General features: G+C 40.4%; 1 protein-coding gene across 3 annotated transcripts in view; it reads right to left on the bottom strand.

Moving 5' to 3' along the window:
- LOC140650494 (single-stranded DNA-binding protein 2-like) overlaps window positions 1–23,393 on the bottom strand; it is a 227,020-nt gene that overhangs the window by 133,245 nt on the left and 70,382 nt on the right. For 2 of the 3 annotated variants that reach the window (XM_072858846.1, XM_072858845.1), the window contains exons 3-4: window positions 17,634–17,695; window positions 15,520–15,604 (exon numbers count right to left, since the gene is read on the bottom strand). In XM_072858846.1, coding sequence (XP_072714947.1) covers window positions 15,520–15,604; window positions 17,634–17,695 — 147 coding nt within the window. Of the gene's footprint in view, window positions 1–15,519; window positions 15,605–17,633; window positions 17,696–17,980; window positions 18,011–23,393 lie in introns of all 3 variants that reach the window. The other variant, XM_072858848.1, reaches the window with a different exon arrangement.

A 23,393-nucleotide genomic window follows, 5' to 3' on the forward strand; every position in this document is an offset into this window, starting at 1 on the left:
ACACACCTATACAGAGGTCTCAAAATACTCTTTTGAAATTACCTAATAGAGAAATTTCACTAGCTAAATTGGAACTTCTAAATGAAAACATTTAATAAAAGGCAACCTAAATCTCTACTCTTATTTAGAATAATAAATATCAGATGAAATGCTGATATGGAAAATAAAGCATCACAAGAAAGAATACCAGGAGGGGACAAGAAGTGGGAGAAGAAAAGCATGCACTAGAATTAGGGTATTGCAAGGTTTTTATCCAACATTTGCTCTCTATTGATCAAATGTTTGTTCAGTACTTTATTGATGTAAAGCATTATGTACAATGTTAAATATTCATGTCAAAAGATCTTTAACTCTAAATTCAGAGCATTTGTTAGCCAATTTAATATTCCCAATGTTACTAAGCTACAACTTAATCTCCTTTAATAACTTTCTAGACCACTTAAAAAACATACCGCTTACAGTATGCAATGAATAAGAATGATCCATGTTAACAGCAGTAAATATAACATTGTTAAATGCAACTACTAAAACAAAAGTTTAGAAATAAGCCATTTCTCAATGCACTCTATTTAAACTCATGGTAGCATGTATATTCTCATTCTTAAAAGCAAAACCAATTAACAAGCAAAATTTCTACAACTTTCGAGGGAATATCTAAAACCCACAAGGTTCATACGTTTATACTTTATTAAAATGTATACCATGAAATGTGTATGTGTATAAAGAAGGGTTTCCATTTGTAATAGAAAAAATATCCCCTCTCTATTGAAACCTCGGTTAAAAAGATTTTGCATTCACTCCAAATCATTAAGTCTACATTTTAAATTTTAGCACAACTTTTGTTGTAGTAGCATAAATACTCCATTATAGCACATCAAAACTGAAAATTTAAATTTGAATAAATAGAGTTTATTCCAAATACATCAGGAGTCAGTTGCTTGAAATTTTGGAGTAAGATATATTGAACAACATAGCTCTGAGAAATGGTTAAAAGTTAACAACTGTTCATCAGCACAACCAAGCAGAAACAATTTGTAATATCCTGGGATTTCCATAGAACTAATCAAAAATTTCCAGTGGGGCCTTCTTCTAGACAATAACATATGACATAACTTTAGAGCAGAATAACCTTGGATTTATTTTAATTATGAAGAAAGTGCCAGACTTCAGAACACAGAAAAGTAAACTCATGGAGAAATCTATTATGGACTAAAGCTTCTAGTAATTTAACAGTGCGTCTATCAATATTAAAAAAAATAATTTTACAATCAGATTTTACCTGTATATTCTAAACACTAAAGTTTTCTGGAAAGTTGCAAAGCAGCCTGAGCATTCCAGCCACTTCCCTTAATCTTCTGACCTTTACCTTATCCTGTACTCACCATCTTATCTCTTAGACCACTCGTTTCTTCCTTAACCTGTTGAATCCTTACATACTACCCCTTACCTCCAAGCAAAAGAACACAAAAGGCTTCTTCCTTTTGTCCCATTTCACAAACTTGGCATGGGTTTAAATATAGGCATATATAAAAACCTTTTTAGTATTCTATTGTGAAAAATACTATTTTTGCCACAGAACATTCCATGAAAGTGTTCCATCATTAGAAAGGCTCTTATCTCCTATTGCTCTCAATGTAAATGAAATATAAAACATTCTTAGAAAAGAGGCACTCTTTCAGCACGTCCACTGCCTCTCTCTCAGAACAATGAAAGACCAGGGAGATGGTACTTCCTTATCCTGTCAGAGGCTTCCACTTAAACTATTTAACTATTTTAATTCTAAATGCTGAGAAAATTAAATCTCCTGTCAACAGATAAATGTTGAAATTTTGGGGAGGATATATTGGTTTTTTCTACCTGAAAAAAATTATTTAGTCCTCACATTAAAAGGAAAGCACAGCACAAATTTACCTATGAAACTGTCTCTATAAAGAGAAAAACCTATGTGGATTGTAAGAAACAATACATTTCTGTATCAGAGCTTACAATTTAGATTTGTGACATGGAGTACTTTAAATCTAAGTCATTATATTATCCAATAATTTATGGGAAGGAACAATGAAGGAGGATAGTAGGGGCAGAAAAGGCACATATTCCTTCTTCATGAAAATGTGAGGAGGAGAATTCTCTTGGAGATTTTCTTAACATGAAACAAAAAATAATTCCATATTTTCCTGCAAAAGGGGTCCCTACAGTCCAAGGAAAGTATCAATTTCTCAACTTGGCAAATTTCTGAAGAACAGACATAAACAGTTTCATAGGTCTTTGAGATAACAGTACAACATTGTTTTGAGCTATTTGAGATATACCTATAAATATGTGGACCAAATCCTGATACAAGTCAATGCAGCTTTCCTGTAGAAAGTGATGCTTACTTTGACTGAGGGCTGGAGCATGCTTTAATCATTCAATTCCAAACAACTGCATTAAAGAACATCTACTAAGTAACAGAATTAAGCAGCTGAAGAGACTGAAAAAGTCAAGCTTGCCTGTGCACAATTCTGCCAATACCACTGTACAAGAAGACTCTCAGATTGCAAATACTACTACATTGTACTCTCCAAATCTTCCAAAAAATACTGTCCTCCCATATAGACATTCACCTCATTTAATACTAGTGTTCCTATGCAATTGACAACTGGAAGAAAGATAAGAATTCTAAACATATATCACATTTTGCAAAACAGTTTAATAACTGGAGATTTTTTGCTTGCCTTCTAATACTGAAGGTCATACATGCAAAATCACTCAGGCACTGACATTAGCATTTCTTTACCTTTGAGCCTTGCAGATTTTTGGTTGAACATTTAAGTAAGCTAAAGACATATCACCTTGTAAGGCACACTACTTAGAGTATTCTATACTGAATATGACTTCTTAATTATCCATTTTATTTTTCTAATGAACCAGTGCAGTCTTTAACTATATGGATTTATATAATATGTTCTGATATGGAATGTCAGAGCAAATTACAGGCTTCCTTAGTCTCCTTCTAGCTTTCATATCTAAGTATTGGGTGTACATGGCAAGGTTTTGGTAGCAGTGGGTGGGGGGCTGCAGAGGTAGCCTCTGTGAGAAGAGACTGCCCAATGCCGGACACAGCCAGTTCCAGCTGAGTCAGCAACAGACCAACCACAGACAAAAGCTGAGACAATTAGTAAAGCTGGTGGTGCGTCTATGAAAACATTTAAGAAAGAGGGGAGGAAAAGTGAGAAAGAGCAGTACAAACGCCAGGGCCAGAGAAGAAGAAGGGGAAGGAGGTGCTACTGGTGCCACAGTAGATATTCCCCTGCAGCCCATGGAAGAGACCACGCTGGAGGAGATATCCACACCGCAGCCCATGGAGGACCCCATGCCAGAGCAGTGTGAAAAAGCATGGGAAAAGTGTGAGGAGGAAGAAGCGGCAGAGAGGAACTGTTATGAACTGACCATAGCCCCTCACCCCCCCTGAGCCACTTGCAGGGGGAGGTAGAGGAGGTGGGAATGAAGGAGTGAAGTTCACCCTAGGAAAAGAGGGGGTGGTGGTGTTTAATTTTTGATGTTCTTTCTCACCATCCAAATCTATTTTAATTGGCAATAAATGAGATTAATTTTCCCCAAGTCGAGCCTGTTTTGCCTGTGATAGTAATTGGTAAGTGATCTCCCTGTCTATCTTGACCCACAAGCTTTTTCATCCTATTTTTTCCCCTGTCCTGTTGAGGAGGGGGAGTGAGAGGGCGGCTGGGTGGGCATCTGGCAGCTGACCAAGGTTAATCCACCCCAATATTGTACTACAAATATACCCAAGCAATAGGAATTAAAACATATCTCTGAAGAATGAAATAGCAGGAAAGAAAGGCATTTCATTCATACTCAAAAATGAACACCATTTATACAAAAAAGTAAATTACATTGTTTTAACAGTGACTATAGGGAAAGAAATGTGTTTCATAGAACCACAGAATCATAGAATGGTTTGGCTTGGAAGGGACCTTTAAAGATCATCTAGTCCAACCCCCCTGCCAGGGGCAGGGACATCTTTCACTAGATCAGATTGCTCAAAGCCCCATCCAACCTGACCTTGAACACTTCCAGGGATGGGGCATCCGCAACTTCTTTGGGCAACCTGTTCCAGTGCCTCACCACCCTCATCATAAAGAATTTCTTCCTTATGTCCAATCTAAACCTACCCTCTTTCAGTTTAAAACTGTTGCCCCTTGTCCTGTCACTACAGGCCCTGCTAAAAAGTCTCTCTCCATCTTTCTTATAAGCCCCCTTTAAGTATTGAAAGGCCACAATAAGGTCTCTCCAGAGCCTTCTCTTCTCCAGGCTGAACAACCCCAACTCTCTCAGCCTTTCTTCATAGCAGAGGTGTTCCATCCCTCTGACCATTTTCATGACCCTCCTCTGGACCCGCTCCAACAGGTCCATGTCTTTCTTGTGCTGAGGACCCCAGAGCTGGATGCAGTACTCCAGGTGGGGTCTCATGAGAGTGGAATAGAGGGGGAGAATCACCTCCTTCGACCTGCTGGCCACGCTTCTTTTGATGCAGCCCAGGATACGATTGGCTTTCTGGGCTGCAAGCACACATTGCCAGTTCATGTCCAATTTTTCATCCACCAGTATATCCCCAAGTCCTTCTCCGCAGGACTGCTCTCAATCCCTTCATCCCCCAGTCTGTATTGATATCGGGGATTGCCCCGACCCAGGTGCAGGACCTTGCCCTTGGCCTTGTTGAACTTCATGAGGTTCACACGGGCCCACTCCTCAAGCCTGTCAAGGTCCCTCTGGATGGCATCCCTTCCCTCTAGAGTATCAACTGCACCGCTCAGCTTGGTGTCATCCGCAAACTTGCTGAGGGTGCACTCAATCCCATTAGCTATGTCAGTCATGAAGATATTGAATAGTACTGGTCCCAGTACAGATCCTTGAGGGACACCACTCGTTACTGGTTTCCACTTGGACATTGAGCCCTTGAGACTGTAACTCTTTGGATGTGGCCATCCAGGCAATTCCTTATCCACCTAACAGTCCATCCATCAAACCCATATCTCTCCAATTCAGAGGGAGGAATGTTGTGGCAATTTCATTAAGAGGGCACTATTGATTATGAAATAATGTTTTGACCACTTAATTTTTTTTCTAATTTTAAAAAATAATCTATTCTCCAGGTGGACAAAGGCAGTATCTACATAGTATGTACAATTGTACGTCTCAAGAACATACTCAAAAAGTGAAACTACAGACATATTGATGATTAGAAAACATGTAAAGGGCCTTCTACAAGTTCTGCAGAAGTCCCATAGGAAATTATCAAAGAACTCGGAACAGAAGCATTACTTTTTGTAGAACAGTCCTTAATCATTACCAGATAAAGTAGGTCAAGTGCAATATATGCAGGGTATCACATATACTCCGCAATCAAAAGAAATCACACTTAACCACAGAATTGTGATTGAGAAACTGCTTTTAATTACAGCCCATGGGAACATGGACAAAATTGAAAACATAAACAGAGAATAAAGCAATGGAGCGAGGTTCTGAGTTTGCAGGAAGGCTAATAGCTCAGAGAGTTGCAAACTGTTCTTTTCATCTCAGTCATGGATCTATATGTTTCACAGTTCCATGGTGACAGAATCTGGCATTCTCCTCATGAATGAAACTGAATTCAGCATTTTGTACATTCTCTCTGACTCTCTCTCTCTCTCTCTCTGCCTGTACTTGCCTCTTGCTCTTCAGTTTTTGTTGTTGTTTTATAAGCAAAAGGACTAAATATGCATTTTCCATGCCCTGTTCCATGGAACTAGACAGCCAGAAACCAGATCTAGAATCCAATTTTCAGCAAGAAAACTGGGAGGACCCAGAAGTACAAGCTGTCTATCTAGGCTCCCTGCAGAAGATCACAATAGCAAGAGCTGGGGAAGTCAAGAAAATGAACAGCTGAAGTTGGCTACAAAATCCTCCTTCCCTGATACGCATGAGTGCCAGAGAATGAGGTTCTGTGCCTGACTGCCTGGAAAACATTATGACTGCTGTTAACCATGGACTCAGACCACCTGGAGAACACAACAAGAAAACCCATTTTCAAAAATTATCCTAAAATAGAATAAGCTTCCATGTATTTAGGTCAACAAAAATCTTAGAATCATAGAATCATTTAGGTTGGAAAAGACCTTTAAGATCATCGAGTCCAACTGTTAACCTAGCACTGCCAAGTCCGCCACTAAACCATGTCCCTAAGCACCACATCTACACGGCTTTCAAATACCTCCAGCAATGGTGACTCAACCACTTCCCGGGGCAGCCTGTTCCAGTGCTTGATAACCCTTTCGGTGAAGAAATTTTTCCTGATATCCAATCTAAACCTCCCCTGGCGCAACTTGAGGCCATTTCCTCTCGTCCTATCACTTGTTACCTGGGAGAAGAGACCGACCCCCTCCTCTCTACAACCTCCTTTCAGGTAGTTGTAGAGAGCGATAAGGTCTCCCCTCAGCCTCCTTTTCTCCAGGCTAAACAACCCCAGTTCCCTCAGCCGCTCCTCATCAGACTTCTGCTCTAGACCCTTCCCCAGCTTCGTTGCCCTTCTCTGGACACGCTCCAGCACCTCAATGTCTCTATTGTAGTGAGGGGCCCAAAACCGAACACAGTATTCGAGGTGCGGCCTCACCAGTGCCGAGTACAGGGGCACGATCACTTCCCTAGTCCTGCTGGCCACACTATTTTTAACACAAGCCAGGATGCTACTGGCCTTGGCCACCTGGGCACACTGCTGGCTCATATTCAGCCGGCTGTCAACCAGCACCCCCAGGTCCTTCTCTGCCTGGCAGCTTTCCAGCCACTCTTCCCCAAGCCTGTAGCGTTTCATGGGGTTGTGATGCAAGTGCAGGACCCGGTAAGGGTCTTCACCTAAAAGACAATTTTGTGTGAAACTCAGTATTAAAAAAAGTAGTTTTATGAAATTATAATAAAGCAGTCCTCATGGCAGAATACAGTTTCATTGAGCTGTGGAACAAATGTCTTCAAATTTATGGCCACTTCTAACAAACATTCACTGATGCATTCAGAGAATATTTTCTCACAGACCTTTCATGGTAATCTTCAGTCTTCAAAAAAAGGTGTAAAAATATTCATAGATCCTCAAATTCTCTGTACTACTGATGACAAATTATGGTCTTTTGGGCGCTTAGGGCAAGGAACTGCCTCTTAGTTCTACTGAAGGAAGCTGGACACAGAGAAGAGGGGGGAAAATGGTATTTTTTTTTTTCCCCTTAAAACATCGGAATATATCCAGAGACCCAATTTGTTCTTATGAAATATTAACATAAAGAGGTTGAACAGCCATCTCAAATGCCCAAACACTATGCCCAATAGCCTCTAGAGAAATTTGGTTTATATCACTAAGATCTTCAAAAGGAAAAATCTGTGTAGAACTGATTATAGCATAGTCTTTAATATATCCTATAACTTTCAAGTAAAGCTAAGCACCCTGCCATATAGCTTACTGTTAAAACATACTAACAAATCAGGTGGAAGTGTGGTAATTGTTTATGAGACTGTACAGTCTCTGGAGCAGTGAATGTGTCTTTTTCTTATCCTGTAAATTACTTTGCAGTCTTTTAGGAGCCATAAAAATAAACAAGAGACTATTACTCATATCAAAAGTGATCTTTCAAAGAGCTGTAGAAAATATACTAATAAAACCTAACCTGGAAAATAATCAAAATTTTGCTATAGCTACTTGTGAGAATTAATAGATCCCTCTTTACAGCAACACCATGTGGAACAACTTCCATTATAATAAGGGTGGGAGACATAAGAACTTCTGGACTGTAAAAAGATCTTAACCATTACGTAAAGAAATCAATTTACAATAAAGAACTTTTCAGGTACTGGCCTTCCAAACCCAGAGTCCTGAGGTGCAAACAAATGGTCAGGCCTGTGGGAATAAGAAAATGGCCACTTGTGCCAATCAGATGCTCATTGGTAGGGATGGCTCTAAAACCCAACAGCCTTCTCTGAGGAATCACAAGATATACATTTTATTTTGCCTTTTAACCCAGTAAGTTTTCAGCTTGTGAAGAAATGGAAAGGAGGCAGGAATAATATGCACATTGGAACCTGCTTCTCTCAACAGAAGAACTCAGTTCAAAACCCAGAGAAACAAGACCTTAACTAGAGAGATGAAGAGATCTCCTTAGGACACTGTGAAGAAAAAAACCCCCATTCTACAGCAAAGACAAAATTTTGACTCAGAGCATCCATACGAATGATTACTCGTTTCACGAGATTGCAAAGCACATAGAAGCTTTCCTCCAGCAAAAGTAATAGATATCTGGAAAAGAAACATGGGGGCTTTTCTGCTTCAAATAAACTATTCTTACTGAAGTGTCTGCAATATGAATAAGCTAGCACCAGTGGTGGCGGTTGTTTTTTTTTTCCTTGAGTTACAATAAACAGAAACAAAGTATTTCTAATTCTAATTCTAAAATATTTACATTAAACTTAAAGGACAGAACCAATTTCTCTGAGCCAGCACACACACTTTCATGACATACATTTGTCTTTTCAGGCCTGAAATATATTATGTAAATATACCTGAGTTCAGAAACTTGTTCACTCAGAAAAAAATTTTCTAATTGCAAATCTCAGTAGAAAACAAAAATAGAATCAATTTTAGATAATATGGAGGTGCTGTAAATATTTACACTTGGTATGAATGTACATAATCTTTTTAAAGCCTAAATAGGCCTCTGCTTCTCCATTTATTTAATCTTTATTAAGATGAACGCTGTTAGTATTGCAAGCAGTTACAGCATCCACCTTGAGAGTCACTGCATGTTCCTGCTGTCAGCCATGAAAGATTCTTCTCCTCTCACTAGCTTGATAAAAATATATATACAGTATATACAAAAATATATGCATATATGTATTGGGTCTGGCTGGAATGGAGTTAACTTTCTCCATAGCAGCCTGTATGGTGCTGTGTTTTCTGTATGGTGCTGTGTTTTAGATTTGTTGCTAAAACAGTGTTGATAACACACCAATGTTTTGGCTATTGCTGGACAGTGCTTGCACAGCAGTATTAAGGCTTTCTCTTTTTTCCACTCTACCCCACACAGCAAGGAGGTTGGGGGTGGCCAAGAAGTTGGGAGGGGACACAGCTGGGACAGCTGACCCCAACTGCCCAAAGGGCTATTCCAGACCATATGGCGTCATGCTCAGCATATAAAGCTGGGGAAGAAGAAGGAAGTGGGGGACATTCAGAGTGATGGCGTTTGTCTTCCCAAGTAACCGTTACGCGTGATGGAGCCCTGCTTTCCTGGAGATGGCTGAACACCTGCCTGCCCATGGGAAGGAGTGAAGGAATTCCTTGCTTTGCTTTGCTTGCGTGCGTGGCTTTTGCTTTCCTTATTAAACTGTTCTTATCTCAACCCACGAGTTTTCTTACTTTTGCTCTTCTGATTCTCTCCCCCATCCCACCAGGGGGGAGTGAGCGAGCGGCTGGGTGGGGCTTAGTTGCTGGGGTTAAACCACGACACCACCACAACACAGGACAGAAAATATAACTAATCTAAAGGAGTTTTGGTTTTACTGTTCTTTTACACAAATAGTCAAGAACAGACTGATAGGCAGACACAGACAAGACTCAGTTTGCTTGATTAGACAGAGTTCATGTTAGACAAAACTTAATATGCACTGTTTTTCGGGATAGCACTATAGATAGAATCTAAGAAGGATCCTCTTAGTCTTTTTCTCCCCAGTATATTGCAGATGTATGAAGTCCAGCTGCATATAAGTTTGCCGACGATACTAAACTAGGAGGAGCTGTGGACTCCCTTGAGGGTAGAGAGGCCTTACAGAGAGATCTGGATAGACTAGAGAGCTGGGCAATCACCAACCGTATGAAATTTAACAAGAGCAAGTGCCAGATTCTGCACCTGGGACGGGGTAATCCTGGGTATATGTACAAACTGGGGGACGAGAGGCTGGAGAGCAGCCCCGCGGAAAGAGATCTGGGGGTTTGGGTTGATGGCAAGTTGAATACGAGTCAACCGTGTGCCCTGGCAGCCAAAAGGGCCAACCATGTCCTGGGGTGCATCAAGCATGGCATAGCTGGCCGGTCAAGGGAGGTGATTGTCCCACTCTACACTGCACTGGTGCAGCCCCACCTCGAGTACTGTGTGCAGTTTCGGGCGCCTCAATAGAAGAAGGACATCAAACCGTTAGAGTGTGTCCAGAGGAGGGCGACCAAGATGGTGAAAGGTCTTGAGGGCAAGACTTAGGAGGAGCGGCTGAGGTCACTTGGCTTGTTCAGCTTGGAGAAGAGAAGGCTGAGGGGTGACCTCATCACAGCCTACAGCTTCCTCAAGGGGGGCAGCGGAGGGGGAGGTGCTGATCTCCTCTCTGTGGTGACCAGCGCTAGGACACGGGGAAATGGAATGAAGCTGCGTGAGGGGAAGTTCAGATTGGACATTAGGAAAAGGTTCTTCACTGAGAGGGTGGTCGGTCACTGGAACAGGCTCCCCAGGGAAGCGGTCATGGCACCAAGCCTGTCAGAGTTCAAGGAGCATCTGGACGACGCTGTTAGTCATATGGTTTAGTGTTAGGTGGTCCTGCAAGGAGCAGGGAGTTGGACTCGAAGATCCTTATGGGTCCCTTCCAACTTGAGATATTCTATGATATATTTAGTTTTATTCAACAACAAGCAAAGCACATGCTGAAATTTTATGACAAATCAAACAGTGAAATAATCCTCATCACATGAAAAATGTTGTCTAAAAAAAAATCATGACATTATTTTTCGCTACTGCAATTAGAAACTGTGAAACTTAAAGAGAAGTAATCAAATCTTTCTGTATCTAATAATTTTATGAGTCAACCTGTGTGTTTCAGAACGACTAGCAACTAAGTTGGTTGAGGCAGCAGTACTTCAGAAGTCGTTAAATCATGCCCAAGTACTTCCCTCCTCCATCAAACAATCTTAAATCTTCCTTTTTTTTTTTTTTTACAGAAGCAAAGACAGAAAAAAAAATATTAGGTCAGGTAATGCAACCTACTTAGCATTAAACATGACTTGTCTGGTGTACTAGGCCACACACACCTACAGCAAGAATAATTTTCTTAGATCAAGAACAACACATACCTAATTAAAAATTCTGAATTGCTAATATGAATTAATAAGTGAGCCTTCTGTACTTTTTGTACTTGACAATTACAGTTTTTAGATATGGCAATGCAACTCTATTACCTGACCTGTAATCTAACAACAGGGTTTTGATATTATCAAATCCCTCAACCTGACTCAGAAGCTAGAATTCAGTCACTGGCTTTATGACAGTCTTCATTGATGATGGAATTTTGATTCCTCTTGAGTCAGTGGCCAAACTCTACGTGGGTCAGGATTTCACAGAGCATTTAATAAATGTTTATCTTCAACTACTATGAAATATGCTTTACTGTATTTTATAACCATTTGTCATGTGCTTTAATATGAATGTACAATACACTAATGAAATATTAAATATATAAACAATTTCAAAAGTATGCATTTGTCATGATGCAGATTATTTTACTAAACAAAAACTACATGACAAAGGAACAGCATCAGTTTTGCTAGATATCAGACAAGTTCATCTCAACTGTGACAAAAATAATGCAACAGCTAGCTTTTCTTGTCACCTCAAAAGATTAAGAAAGAGTGGGTTACAGAAATACCTGGTGAATGTATTTATAAAATAAACCAATTTCTAAAATAAACATTCATCCTCTCTTATGCAGATTGATGTACATATAGAAGCATACCATGATCTCATTTATTTTTTCAAACAAGACTTTATACAGTAACTTAAACATTCACACAAGCACACAATTGTATCACACACAACATTCATTTGAGTATTTTCTCAGTTTTTGAATTATGATAATAAATAGCAGGCAGATCTGAGCAATAAGACCATGTAATAAAGAGTCTGGTCCTAAGAGTTTCCAGAGTAATTCAAGACTAATTTTTTTTCCTGGTAACAAACAGAAAATGAAAGGATGATGAAGATAATATATGAAACATGGAATAGCATAACCATTGCAGGGCATATGTGCATAGCTTTCTGGCTTAAGACCAGATCTTTTAGTACCATATAAATAGCTCAAGTTGTACAGATATTTGCTGAATATTTAAATGAGAAATGAATAATGTGTAAGTTGTGTAAGTTTTTCTGTGTTCTGAAGAAATAGTTTGATCAAAACTCTTTAAAAAGTCACTGAGAAGAAATTAAAAAACCTGCTCAAGCAGTAGTTTGAACCTGAGTAGTGGACAAAGTAGTATTTATATTTAAATAAAACATTTCTGAGTGCCTTTTGAGTGTTAAGTTTATTCTGCACTATTATTACAGAGGATGTTTAGGTAAAATGCCTTATCACTGATCATGTTTTGGAAAATGTGTTTTGAAGCTCTCCTTAGCAAAACTGACTCCATCCCTAAAGTCCTTGCAAAGAGCTCTCCAGCATTTTTTAATTGTAATGCTTTGAGTCCTTTAAGATATATTCACTATCTTTTTCTTTGTTGACAAGCTAACAGTAGTACTTTTTAGCTATGCTTGATATGCCACTGTTGGTATTCCCTATGGGTATTAGTGCTTTCAAATGTGCTTCCATAGCTGGAGTCAGGTGTGGACTCATGCAGCTGTATTAATAGGTGTGCAGTGTTGCAGTGCATCTGCCCATTGGAGCATAAGCCGCTGGAAGCTTAAATTGTTTTGCCGCCAAGACCCCATTTGTGGGGGTTTTGTTTGTTTTTGTTTTCCTCCTTCCCCATCTTAAAACCTGACCATGGCCTTTTGGAGTCTTCTGTTTGTTTACTGTTTTGCTGCTTTGGGTACACACTGCAGCATTCCATCTTGGCATTATGACAGTGGCTTACAGTCTACATCTCCTGACTTGCCTGCTTTTAAAATGTCAACAAAGTTAATTTGTAAACTAAATTTGTTTATGCCTTCAAAAGGCAACTGAGATTCTAGTAGTTCTAGTAATCCCTACTTACAGAGCTGAGAAAATATAACAGGCCATGGGCTGCCCTGTGCCAGACACAGCCAGTTCCGGCCGGCTCTGCAACAGCCCCACTACAGGCTAAAGCTGAGCCCTTCAGCGAAGTTTGTGGTGCCTCTGTGATCACATATTTAAGAAAGGGCAGAAAATGCTGAGGAAGAGGGAAGAATGGAGGTAACAAGGTCGTAGAAGTAAGAAATGCTCCATGGCAGAGCAGGCACACCCCCAATGGGACTGCAGCCTGTGGAGGACCCACACGGGAGCATAGGAAAATAATATGAAGGAAGGAACAGCGGGAAGAACAGAGTGAGAAACAAGGAGCAGCAGAGAGCAACTTGCACGCACTGACCTCGATCTCCTGAGCTGCTCATTGTCTCACTGAAAGGACTGAGTGTAACCCATGGTGATAACATGGGGGGAGGAGAGGAGTCTGGAGTGAATTTGAGCCTGGGAAAGGGGGAGGAAAGGTGCTTTCCCTAAGTGTTTAAATGTTTGTCTTTGTTTCCCAATACCTAAAACAGTAATTAAATGTTTAGGTTATGTTCATTGGCAATAAATTAAATTCCCCAAGTCGAGTCTGTTTTGCCCGCAATAGTAACTGCTGAGTGATTTCCCAGTCTTTATTTCAACCCATGAGTTTTCTTGCACCTGTTCTATCTACTTCAGCGCCCCCCCCTCCTCCAAGGGGGGGGTGAATGAGAAACTCTGTGGGTGCTTGGCTGCTATTCAGGGCCAACCCACCACATTGGCTTTTGTTAATACATACTATATTGTGAGCGCACAATGGCCCGCTGAAGTCAACTGTCATACTGTGGATTCTGATCTCCACAAATTTACTTCACTATAGTCATTCCTTACTGCCATAATCAATTCCTGCAGAACTGTTCCTCCTTCAGTGGGGAATTAAACATTGCTCTAATAACAAGCATTCATAACAGCAAAGATATTGCAATATTGTATTTTTTCCAACCACTGTATATTTAAAACAGAAAAGGTAAAAAAATATGGCAGAAATTTGTACTTGCAATAGTTACTTTGTTTTTAATTTGAGGAATATGCTTTACCAATTTGGTTGACCTTAACACCTCAGTGGATGGGAAACTTCCTCATAATTTTGTTCCCAACTTCTCCTCTCTCACACATTTTTTTCATTGATTATGACAAGTGAATCATCAATGCAGCATAGACACTACTGTGCAAAACTATCCAAGCTCCTCTACCAGTCAGCCTCCAAATCTAACCACCAAGGACAGGGTATTAAAGTGTCATTAATCTATAATTAAAATATGCTTAACAGTTCTAATTGTGTTAATGGTGCATTTGTAACATAGTCTGTTAACTACAAATAAGGCAAGATCACCATTAGTTCACATATTATAGGATGCTGAGCCATCATCAGATTATGACAATTTGTGTCAGTATCTTGAAATTAAATACACAGTGTAAAATGATCACTTAGTTGATTTGTCTAATTTTTTCCAAATTTCTGTTTATAAGGCATTGTGGTATGGCAGCCTACTTTTAATTTTATGTGTAGAAATATTTTTCTGCAATAATTAGAAAATATTTTTAAGACAGATCTAGAAAACACTCAAGGAAAGAGGTTTCAGAATTATATAATTGGGGGAGTATTTATATTCCTTCTTTATATTATATGAATGTCCCAAAGGAATGATAAACCCAGCTCAGTCAGCCTCCTGAGGATTTCATTGGTAAAAAGGAAATCAACAGATGAAGAGCTGTCATAGTAAATGTATCCCAAATTCTATTCCAACTCTCAAATGCAGTTCCAGAGTGCTGGAGTTCTCCATTTACATTATGAGAATAAAAGAAGGAATGGAAAACTGTTATAGAACTTTTCTTTGGCCCTTGCAGGCAAAACACCAAACTTCTTGCTGTGTTTCAAACTGGAACTCAGTGGCATCAAAATCGGCATAATACTTTTGTCCCTTCTTTTTCTTTTGCTCTAGTAGACTAGATGATTTATATTTAACTTGTTCTATAATGCATAAGTGTTTACTACTGTAATAAAAAATACTTATTTCAGGATACCAAAGTATCTAAAGAATAATCACATGTTAAATCAGTATGGTCCTGCCAGAAGCCATGGGATCAATTCCATCTACTGAACTGTCTTTTCTTTAGCATTGACAGGGTATGGTTATTTGGACAGCACATATCTGTGATTCTATTTGGCCTGGGCCTTTACAACTGAGACCAGGCTGCTGTGTCCATGGGGGAGAGAGAGGACATCTTTCATTCTGTATTAATATATGGGACAGTACTTTGACCTGTGAGATAGATTCCAGGAGTTTCCCATGTGACACTGAGTAATCACAGGATTAGACAGTCCTAATTCTAAGGCATCCCCAGAAAGCAAATGAGTTACTTATATATTATGGACTCCTGCATTTTTGAGTGACCGTCCTGCAGAAATATTTCTCTATCACATTCATACATACAATTAATAACAGCATGATAAAGGTATATAAAACTTACATAGTCATGAAAGGCTTTTGCTTCACTTGAATGTTCACATGTTTCTCTTCTTTCTGGAGCTGCACAGTAGAGATCCCAAAATACACTGCAAGTTAAGTAGTAACAGCTATGGTGAGAAAAATCATTGTAATTCTCAGATTTTATGATGTCCACACATATATATATGTGTGTGTGAAACAGACATAACACTTTCTAGCCAAGAGCTGAAAACACTTACCTCTATGAAAGAATTCAGCTTTGTAAAACATCTATGAGGAATCAAGTCTTGTTATCTGATTCTCTGAAGCAAGCAGTGCTTGTATTTCTTTAAAACCACTGTAGTATAAACCAAGAAGCTAGTCTAATATACAAGCTTTCAGAGTATAAAGCAAATTAATAAAGCTCTGCATTTAACCTCATACCTCTGCAACTGCTGCAATTTACTACCACAAAGCACTGGAAGGCACAGATTCATACAGTAATACTGTGATGTTGTGAAAAGGCAAGAAAATTAAGAGAAAACTGGGAGTTCTTCCAAGTTCCAATACTGTCCTTTAAACAAAAGTTCCTAGAGAAACAAATGTATGGATAAGAGTAGGAAATAGAAGGGTATGCTATCCTATAGTTCTTGGTTAATAAAGAATGAAAGAGTAAAAGGAAATTATGATACTCCAATAAGTCTTCCCCTGCCTCAAATGGAGTTATACATGAATCGATTCTAACACACTGCAAGTATCTCTGAACTGTTAAGAAACATTATATAAGATATTTCATTATGGCAGGAATGTTAGCCTCAAAGTTTCTAGAATGAAATTATCTATATGCTAGAACAATTAAAAGAATAAAATTTGGTAGTTTCATTTTGTTTCTTTATTGTTTTAGACTTAACCTTCTAACTTAACCCAACACCATAATTCAGAATTGTGGAAAATTTGACCACTCTGCTGCAGATGATCAAAATTAAGGATAATGCAGACATCAGAGATACAAGGAACAAGTTCTCCTTGTCAGGCTTCCATCACTTAATTAAAAGCAGAAAGGTCAATAAAGAATATGTCATCTTCCACACAGCTGTACAAATTACATGGGTTTTTATATTCAAGTGGGACTACTTTACAACTTATAGCTTAATTCTTGTACAGAATTCTGGTATGGATGGTTGTCCATGTTCTCCATAATTTTGAACTCTTGCAAATGTAGCCATATCATATATATTCAAATCACTGCTAAATAGCAGTCTCTTTTTGCCTTGGGTATTTTATACATACAAATGTGCATATATACATAAAACTTATATATTTTCTCTAGACACCAATATATATGTAAGGAGCATCATGCATAAAAAACTACAAGTCAGCTCTGTGTCCTACCCATATTCTGAGCTGAAAGAAATTGCAAAAGCAGCTACTACAACTCCAAGCTCATGCTGATAGGATGAGAGGAAATGGCCTCAAGTTGCGCCAGGGGAGGTTTAGACTGGATATTAGGAAATTCTACTTCACTGAAAGGGTTGTCAAGCATTGGAACAGGCTGCCCAGGAAAGTGGTTGAGTCACCATCCCTGGAGGTATTTAAAAGACATGTAGATGTGGTGCTTAGGGACATGGTTTAGTGGTGGACTTGGCAGTGTTAGGTTTATATTTGGACTCGATGATCTTAAAGGTCTTTTCCAACCTATACGATTCTGTGATATACATTGCCTCTCAAATGCTGGTAGCTTGGTTTCAGCTAATGGCTTTCATATGCTATTCCCGTGACTAAAATGTGCACTAAAGACTGAGGAAGCTCACATCTATTTGCAGAGTCTCTATATATTTCTTTCAAATGTAGTTATTCAGGATATAGAGAATGATCTCTTAAATGCACAATTTAATAAAAGATGGTAAACAAAGAAATGCAGGCCATCTTCTTTCAAAGATGCTGCCTTATCAATCCATTATCCAATATTTCTTTTCCTATATCTATATATTCTCCTATATCTAATTTTCTGTTCTTTCAACACTTTACAAGAAAATAGTTCTTGATACTCATCTTCATATCATTTTTACAATGTTCACCTGAATTTCTTGCCTCCAACCATTGGAATTCACAATGAACATATTCTAAAAATCAGAGGAAAAGAAAATTGACACTTACCACCACCAGGAGTGCAAGAATCCTGGGGGCTCCCCTAGTGTGATGTTTTTTTCCCATCTTATCTAAAGAGAAACAGTAAAAACAGTCCATACTCTTTTTGTGATCACTGAATAAAAAAGCATTATGTAATTTATTCAGGTAGTAAAAAAGGAAGAATAAAAGATTTTGTAGTTATGAAAGGCTTTATCATCAGTCTGGGTGGCCATATTACTTACTTTATCACACTGTGGTGGGTTGACCTTGGCTAAGGGCCAAATGCCAAGCCAGCAGCTCTCTCACTCCCCCTCCTCAAGCAGGACAGTGGGAGAAAATAGGATGGGTTGAGATAAAGACAGGAAATCACTTACCAATTACCATCATGGGCAAAACAGATTCACCTTGGGGAAAATATTGCCAATTAAAAAATAGAGTAGGATGATGAGAAACAAAATTAAAATAATACCTTTTCCCCCACTCCCCCTTTTTCCCAGGCTCAACAACTTTGCTCCTTCATTCCCTCTACCTCCCCACCTCCCACTCCACCCCTCATTGTCCCTGAGCCTCTGGGGGTTATAGTCAGTACATAAAAATTCCTCTCTGCCACTCCTTCCTCATCAAACTTTTCCCCTGCTCCAGCATGGGTCCTTCCATGGGCTGAAGTCCTTCAGGAAAAAATCTGCCGGAGCATGGGTTCTCCATGGGCCACAGTTTCCTTCAGGAAAAATCCACCTGCTCTGACATAGGGTGCTCCACAGACTGCAGTGTGGATATCTGCTCCACCGTGGTCTCTTCCACAGGCTGCAGGGGAATCTCTGCTCAGATGCCTGGAGTCCCTCCTCCTTCTCTGACCTTGGTGTCTGCAGAGTTGTTTCTCACTTATATTCTTCATTCCTCTACTCATCCAGCATTTTTGCTCTTTCTTAAATATGTTTTCACAGGGGTGCCACCAACTTTGCTGATTGGCTCAGCTGTGGCCTGCAGCGGGGCCGTTGTGGAGCTGGCTGGAACCAGCTGTGTCCAGCACGGGGCAGCCCCTGACCACTTCCCACAGAGGCCACCCCTGCAGCCCCCCCCACTACCAAAACCTTGCCATGTACAACCAATACACACACTTATTAATTTAGCTGATGCCTCTTATTTTAGCAAAGCATGGTTTAGATTTATTTTTAAAAGATTTTGAATGCAATTTTATTAAGGATATATTTTGTATCTCTCCACCATTAAGACAGGGGTTTATTTAAGTTCAAAAATGCATAACAAAAAAGTGTTAAAAAACACCCCTAAAGTTATCTAAAATATTTTCCAAGAATAATTCCTAAGAAAAGCATACAAGATACAGGACTAATGCTACTGATTCGGCAGGTGGCAGTCTTCTCTCCACATCTGAAGTGAGCAAACGTTTTAGAATCCTTAAGAAGTACTTTACTGTTAGAGGTAATGTGACAAATCTGACTAACATCAGAGTAACAACAGAGTTATAACCCATTCTCTCACCATGCAATGAAAATGTAAAACTAGTTTGGCTTGATTTGTCTGCACTGGCAAACTGTTGAACAGAGATATACTATCTATGCTTGCTTTCTTACCTGAGAACTCTGGTTTATTTAACACTGTTTTCAAAGGAAATGCAGTTTAAGAATTCTTACCTTTGACTTCACACTTTTGTTGTTGATCAACTAACACATTAGACAACATAAACACACTGTGAAAGCATTCTGGCTCTCTGCAATTCTCTACAAGTGTTATATCTCAACCATTACCACACAATCATTTTATTAATGACATAGTCATCAGCTTGTCCTTAACTACAAAACTAAAGAGTTTGAACTATAATAAAGCCAGTGTGATTGTTTAAGGAACTCACTCTATCACAAATAACTTAAGATTCTGCAGAAATCCATACAATACTGTTAGGAAGGTCAGCTCATCTTAAAACAAGGTGGGAACCAGGGCATTCTATATACTCCAAATTCCTCCAGTTACAACTACACATAGCATTATTTCCTGCAAAAATTGATAAAAATAATTGTTTAAATACATACCATATTCTGCTCTAGAGACAGAAGTAATGGCAGATGAAAGGAGCATTATTTTAATGAAATGCTTAAACATTTTTAATATGAAATGTATATAAAGATATATATATATAAAGGTATATAAATGCTTAATATAAAAGGTAGACAGTGTTCATACTGCAAGAGGCACTGGTAAAACTGGGATTTTTTCAAAAGAAAATAAAACTTTGGTTCTCAGCTCCAACTTGATTTCCACACTGGATCTGACAGCCCAAGAGATGTGAGGCTGCTGCAGCTCCACATCCCCAGGTCTAACCAGTAGTGAGGCTGAAGATGTATTCCCAGTAGGCATACGCACACAGAGCACACATATACACCACATATATACATATATACATGGCAGGCCACACAGATCACAGACACTCAGAGCACACACATGAACACAGACAGCACCAACAGCCTCATCCTGCTCCTCTCTCTGGCTGAGCAGGATGGAGGTCCACTAGTCAGAATATCTATACATATGTACAAGGTGGATCCCTCCAGCAACTGGTCTCAGACACTCAGTCTGCCCAGTAGCTGCCCCTGGATCCCAGTCTCCCCAGTTGCTGGCACCTAGACATATGAGCCCCCTAGGCCACAGCCCCACTCCAGTTGCTGGAAATGATCGTCTCGCACATCCAGAGCTGGCTGGGACTCCCCTGGTCTCCCAGTAGCCAACCCCCAGTGGTCTCACCCTTAGAGACACACAAACATGCCTGGCTCTCAGGCCACTTCACCTACTTGCCAGCTAGTCCGGCTTGATCTTTGCTAGTGCTCATGCACTCACTTGCACACCCATACTCACTCCAGTTGTTAGCACCACAGACATATGGGCCTCTGATCCCTGGTCCCACCCCAGTGGCTGACACTTGGTTTCACTCACTCTGGTCTTTCCAGTCACTGGCACCCAGTCCCTCCAACCTGCAGTCCCAGCCCAGTTGCTGGCACCCAGACCCTCACTCACTCCAGTTGCTTGCACCACAGACACACAGGCCACTATGACCCGAGGTCTCACTCCAGTTGCTGGCAGTGAAGTCCAGTTGTAACCAAAGTAGTTAATTGATAACTTTTGTAATCAAAGGGAGGGGGGGAGAATAACATAGAATAGAGAATAATAAGTCATGGTTATGAACAATGCTGCTATGTTCCCAGTACAGCCCCAGCCCATCTTGACAATAGGTCGAGGACTAGCTGACCCACTAGAACAGTTGGTTTGTACTAGAATAGGAATAGGGGTAGCCAAGCATCAATCATATTGTTAGAAACCATGGACCATGGAGAGGGAAAACGGGTTACATCAGCAAGGTGGGATTGCGCATGCCCACAGGAAGGGGTCAACTAAAGGACACACCTGCACGACCACCAGAGACCACCGGAGACCCCCACGGAAGCCCCTCGGAGCTCAAGGACGCATGCGTAATGACCACGCGAATATGATAATTAGTTCTAGGAAATAGAATGAATATGCATGATAATTCCGGGAAATTTAATGTATATGTATGGGATTGAAGAATATAAGTTTTGGTTGATGCGAACTGTGGTATGCACGCTAGGAGGAGCGATCCCCCGTGCATCCAGCGCTGCAATAAAGAATGCCTGCTTCTTAATACTACATTGGTGTTAAGGAGTTTGATTCCCGATTTCGGTGACAGTTTTGGCGACCCAGATGGGACACTGCTTCTGAATTCCGATGGATCCGAGGGATCGCAGGACCTCCAGCCGGCACCGAGGGATTCTAGGGGAGAACCTCCGATCCCCGGACCGAAGAATTCTGAGCAAGATCCCCTGGAACAAGGTAACAAGGCATTCTTTTAACGGGTAACAGAATTTTAGGTAGGACATGGGTTAGAGTCCCACTTTGCAGTACGTGGGGTTAGAGTCCCACCAAAGGTAGGACGTGGGTTAGAGTCCCACCAAGCCTGCTCGTAAGGCGCGGCGAAAGCTACGCAGGGTTGGGCTAAGAGGTATCTCGGTTGGTAAGTCTCTGCTAGGCGAAAGCCTGTGGAGCGGGGCCCAAGGGGGAGTCTTCGACGGGGGGTTGAAGTCTCCAAGGTTGGGATTTCTGGCAGGGGGCTGGAATCCCAGAGGGAGCTCCAACAAGGGTTGGGGTCCCTCTGACTAGTGCTTGTGATGATAGTGCACAATCACAACCACTAGTCGTTTGGGAGATGGGTACATTTCCGAGTAAGAAACCCATCCCACAAAGAATACCTTTGGGATGTATTTTAAAGCATTGGAAAGATCTGGGGGGTGATCCTTTGACTCGGAAACAATTAATTGAATATTGCAATCATTGGTGGCCAATGTATACTTTGGAAGGTGGGGAGAAATGGCCGGAAAATGGAACGTTACGATATAATACCATCTTGCAATTAATGCTATTTTGTAAAAGGGAAGGAAAGTGGGATGAGATGGCATATGTGGATTTGGTTTTTACACTGCGAAATCATCCGGAGTGGCAGAAACAGTGTGAGATACATCCCCAAAATTCAATGATAATGGCTTTGAAGGGGGAAAAATCTGATGGGGATTCGAGAAAGTGCTGTCCTACTTGCAGTATTAGTAAAAGATGTTTAAAACATAGATCTGAGGAAGATGATATTTATTTATTGGTTGCACCCCACCGGAGATGGGGAAATTATCGAGGGGATCACATCTTGGAGGCTGATAATGCTTCTGCTCCTCCTACAGAAGGGGAAGCAGAGGGATTTAGCCTGATTTCAGGAAGGACACGAGGAAGGAGAGGAGAGGCTGGACCAGCTTTTCTCCAAGCCCCTCTTCGAGAGGCAGTGGGGAATGATGGTCTGGTGGTGGTAAAAGTCCCTTTCTCGATAACTGATTTAAGATCATGGAAAGAAACCGCAGGCACCTATCGGGAGGATCCCGAAAGGGTAGCCAAGGTGGTTGAAACAATAATTAGAACACAAGATCCTGATTGGAATGATTTACAAGTAATATTGGATACTTTACTTGATGATACTGAAAATAAAATGGTATTACATACTGCTAGAAAACAGGTGGAGGGAGCTCATGCTAATGGGGATTTACAGGGAACGGTGGACCAGAATTTTCCATCCGCAAATCCTGAGTGGGACCCTAATCAACCGGGACCCAGAGGAATGCTAACTAGATATCAGAAGTGGATTTTATTCGGAGTTAGACATGCTATGCCAAAAGCGATAAATTGGTCAAAAATTTATGAAGTAAGACAAGACTTGAATGAGTCCCCTTCAGCCTTTATGGAAAGACTGAAGGCGACTGCTAGAAAATATACTAATTTGGACCCAGACAAACCAGAAGAAGCGATACAATTGGCTTCCATATTTATGGGTCAATCGACCCCGGACATTAGAAAGAAACTTCAGAAATTGGAGGGACCTGAATCTAGAGATTTGGGCAAAATGCTTGAAATAGCTTGGACTGTATATAATAACAGAGAAAAAGAAAAAGAAATGAGGCAAGCAAGAAGGGATGGAAAATTACTGGCGGTTCTGACTGAAAATAATAGGAGAGGTAGAGGAAGAGGACGAGGGATGAATATTGGTGAAAGGGGATTTGAAAGGAGGGTAACTCCCAGGTTGGCAGAAGACCAATGCGCTATCTGTAAGGGGCATGGGCATTGGAAAAGGGAATGTCCCAAATTGAGAGAATTAGATCCTTCACTACAGGCAATTAAGTTGATGACTTTGGACGATGAATCATGAAGGAGACCGGGGAATCAACC

Source organism: Ciconia boyciana, chromosome 4, assembly GCF_034638445.1.
Source record: "Ciconia boyciana chromosome 4, ASM3463844v1, whole genome shotgun sequence".
In the NCBI taxonomy this organism is placed as follows: domain Eukaryota; kingdom Metazoa; phylum Chordata; class Aves; order Ciconiiformes; family Ciconiidae; genus Ciconia; species Ciconia boyciana.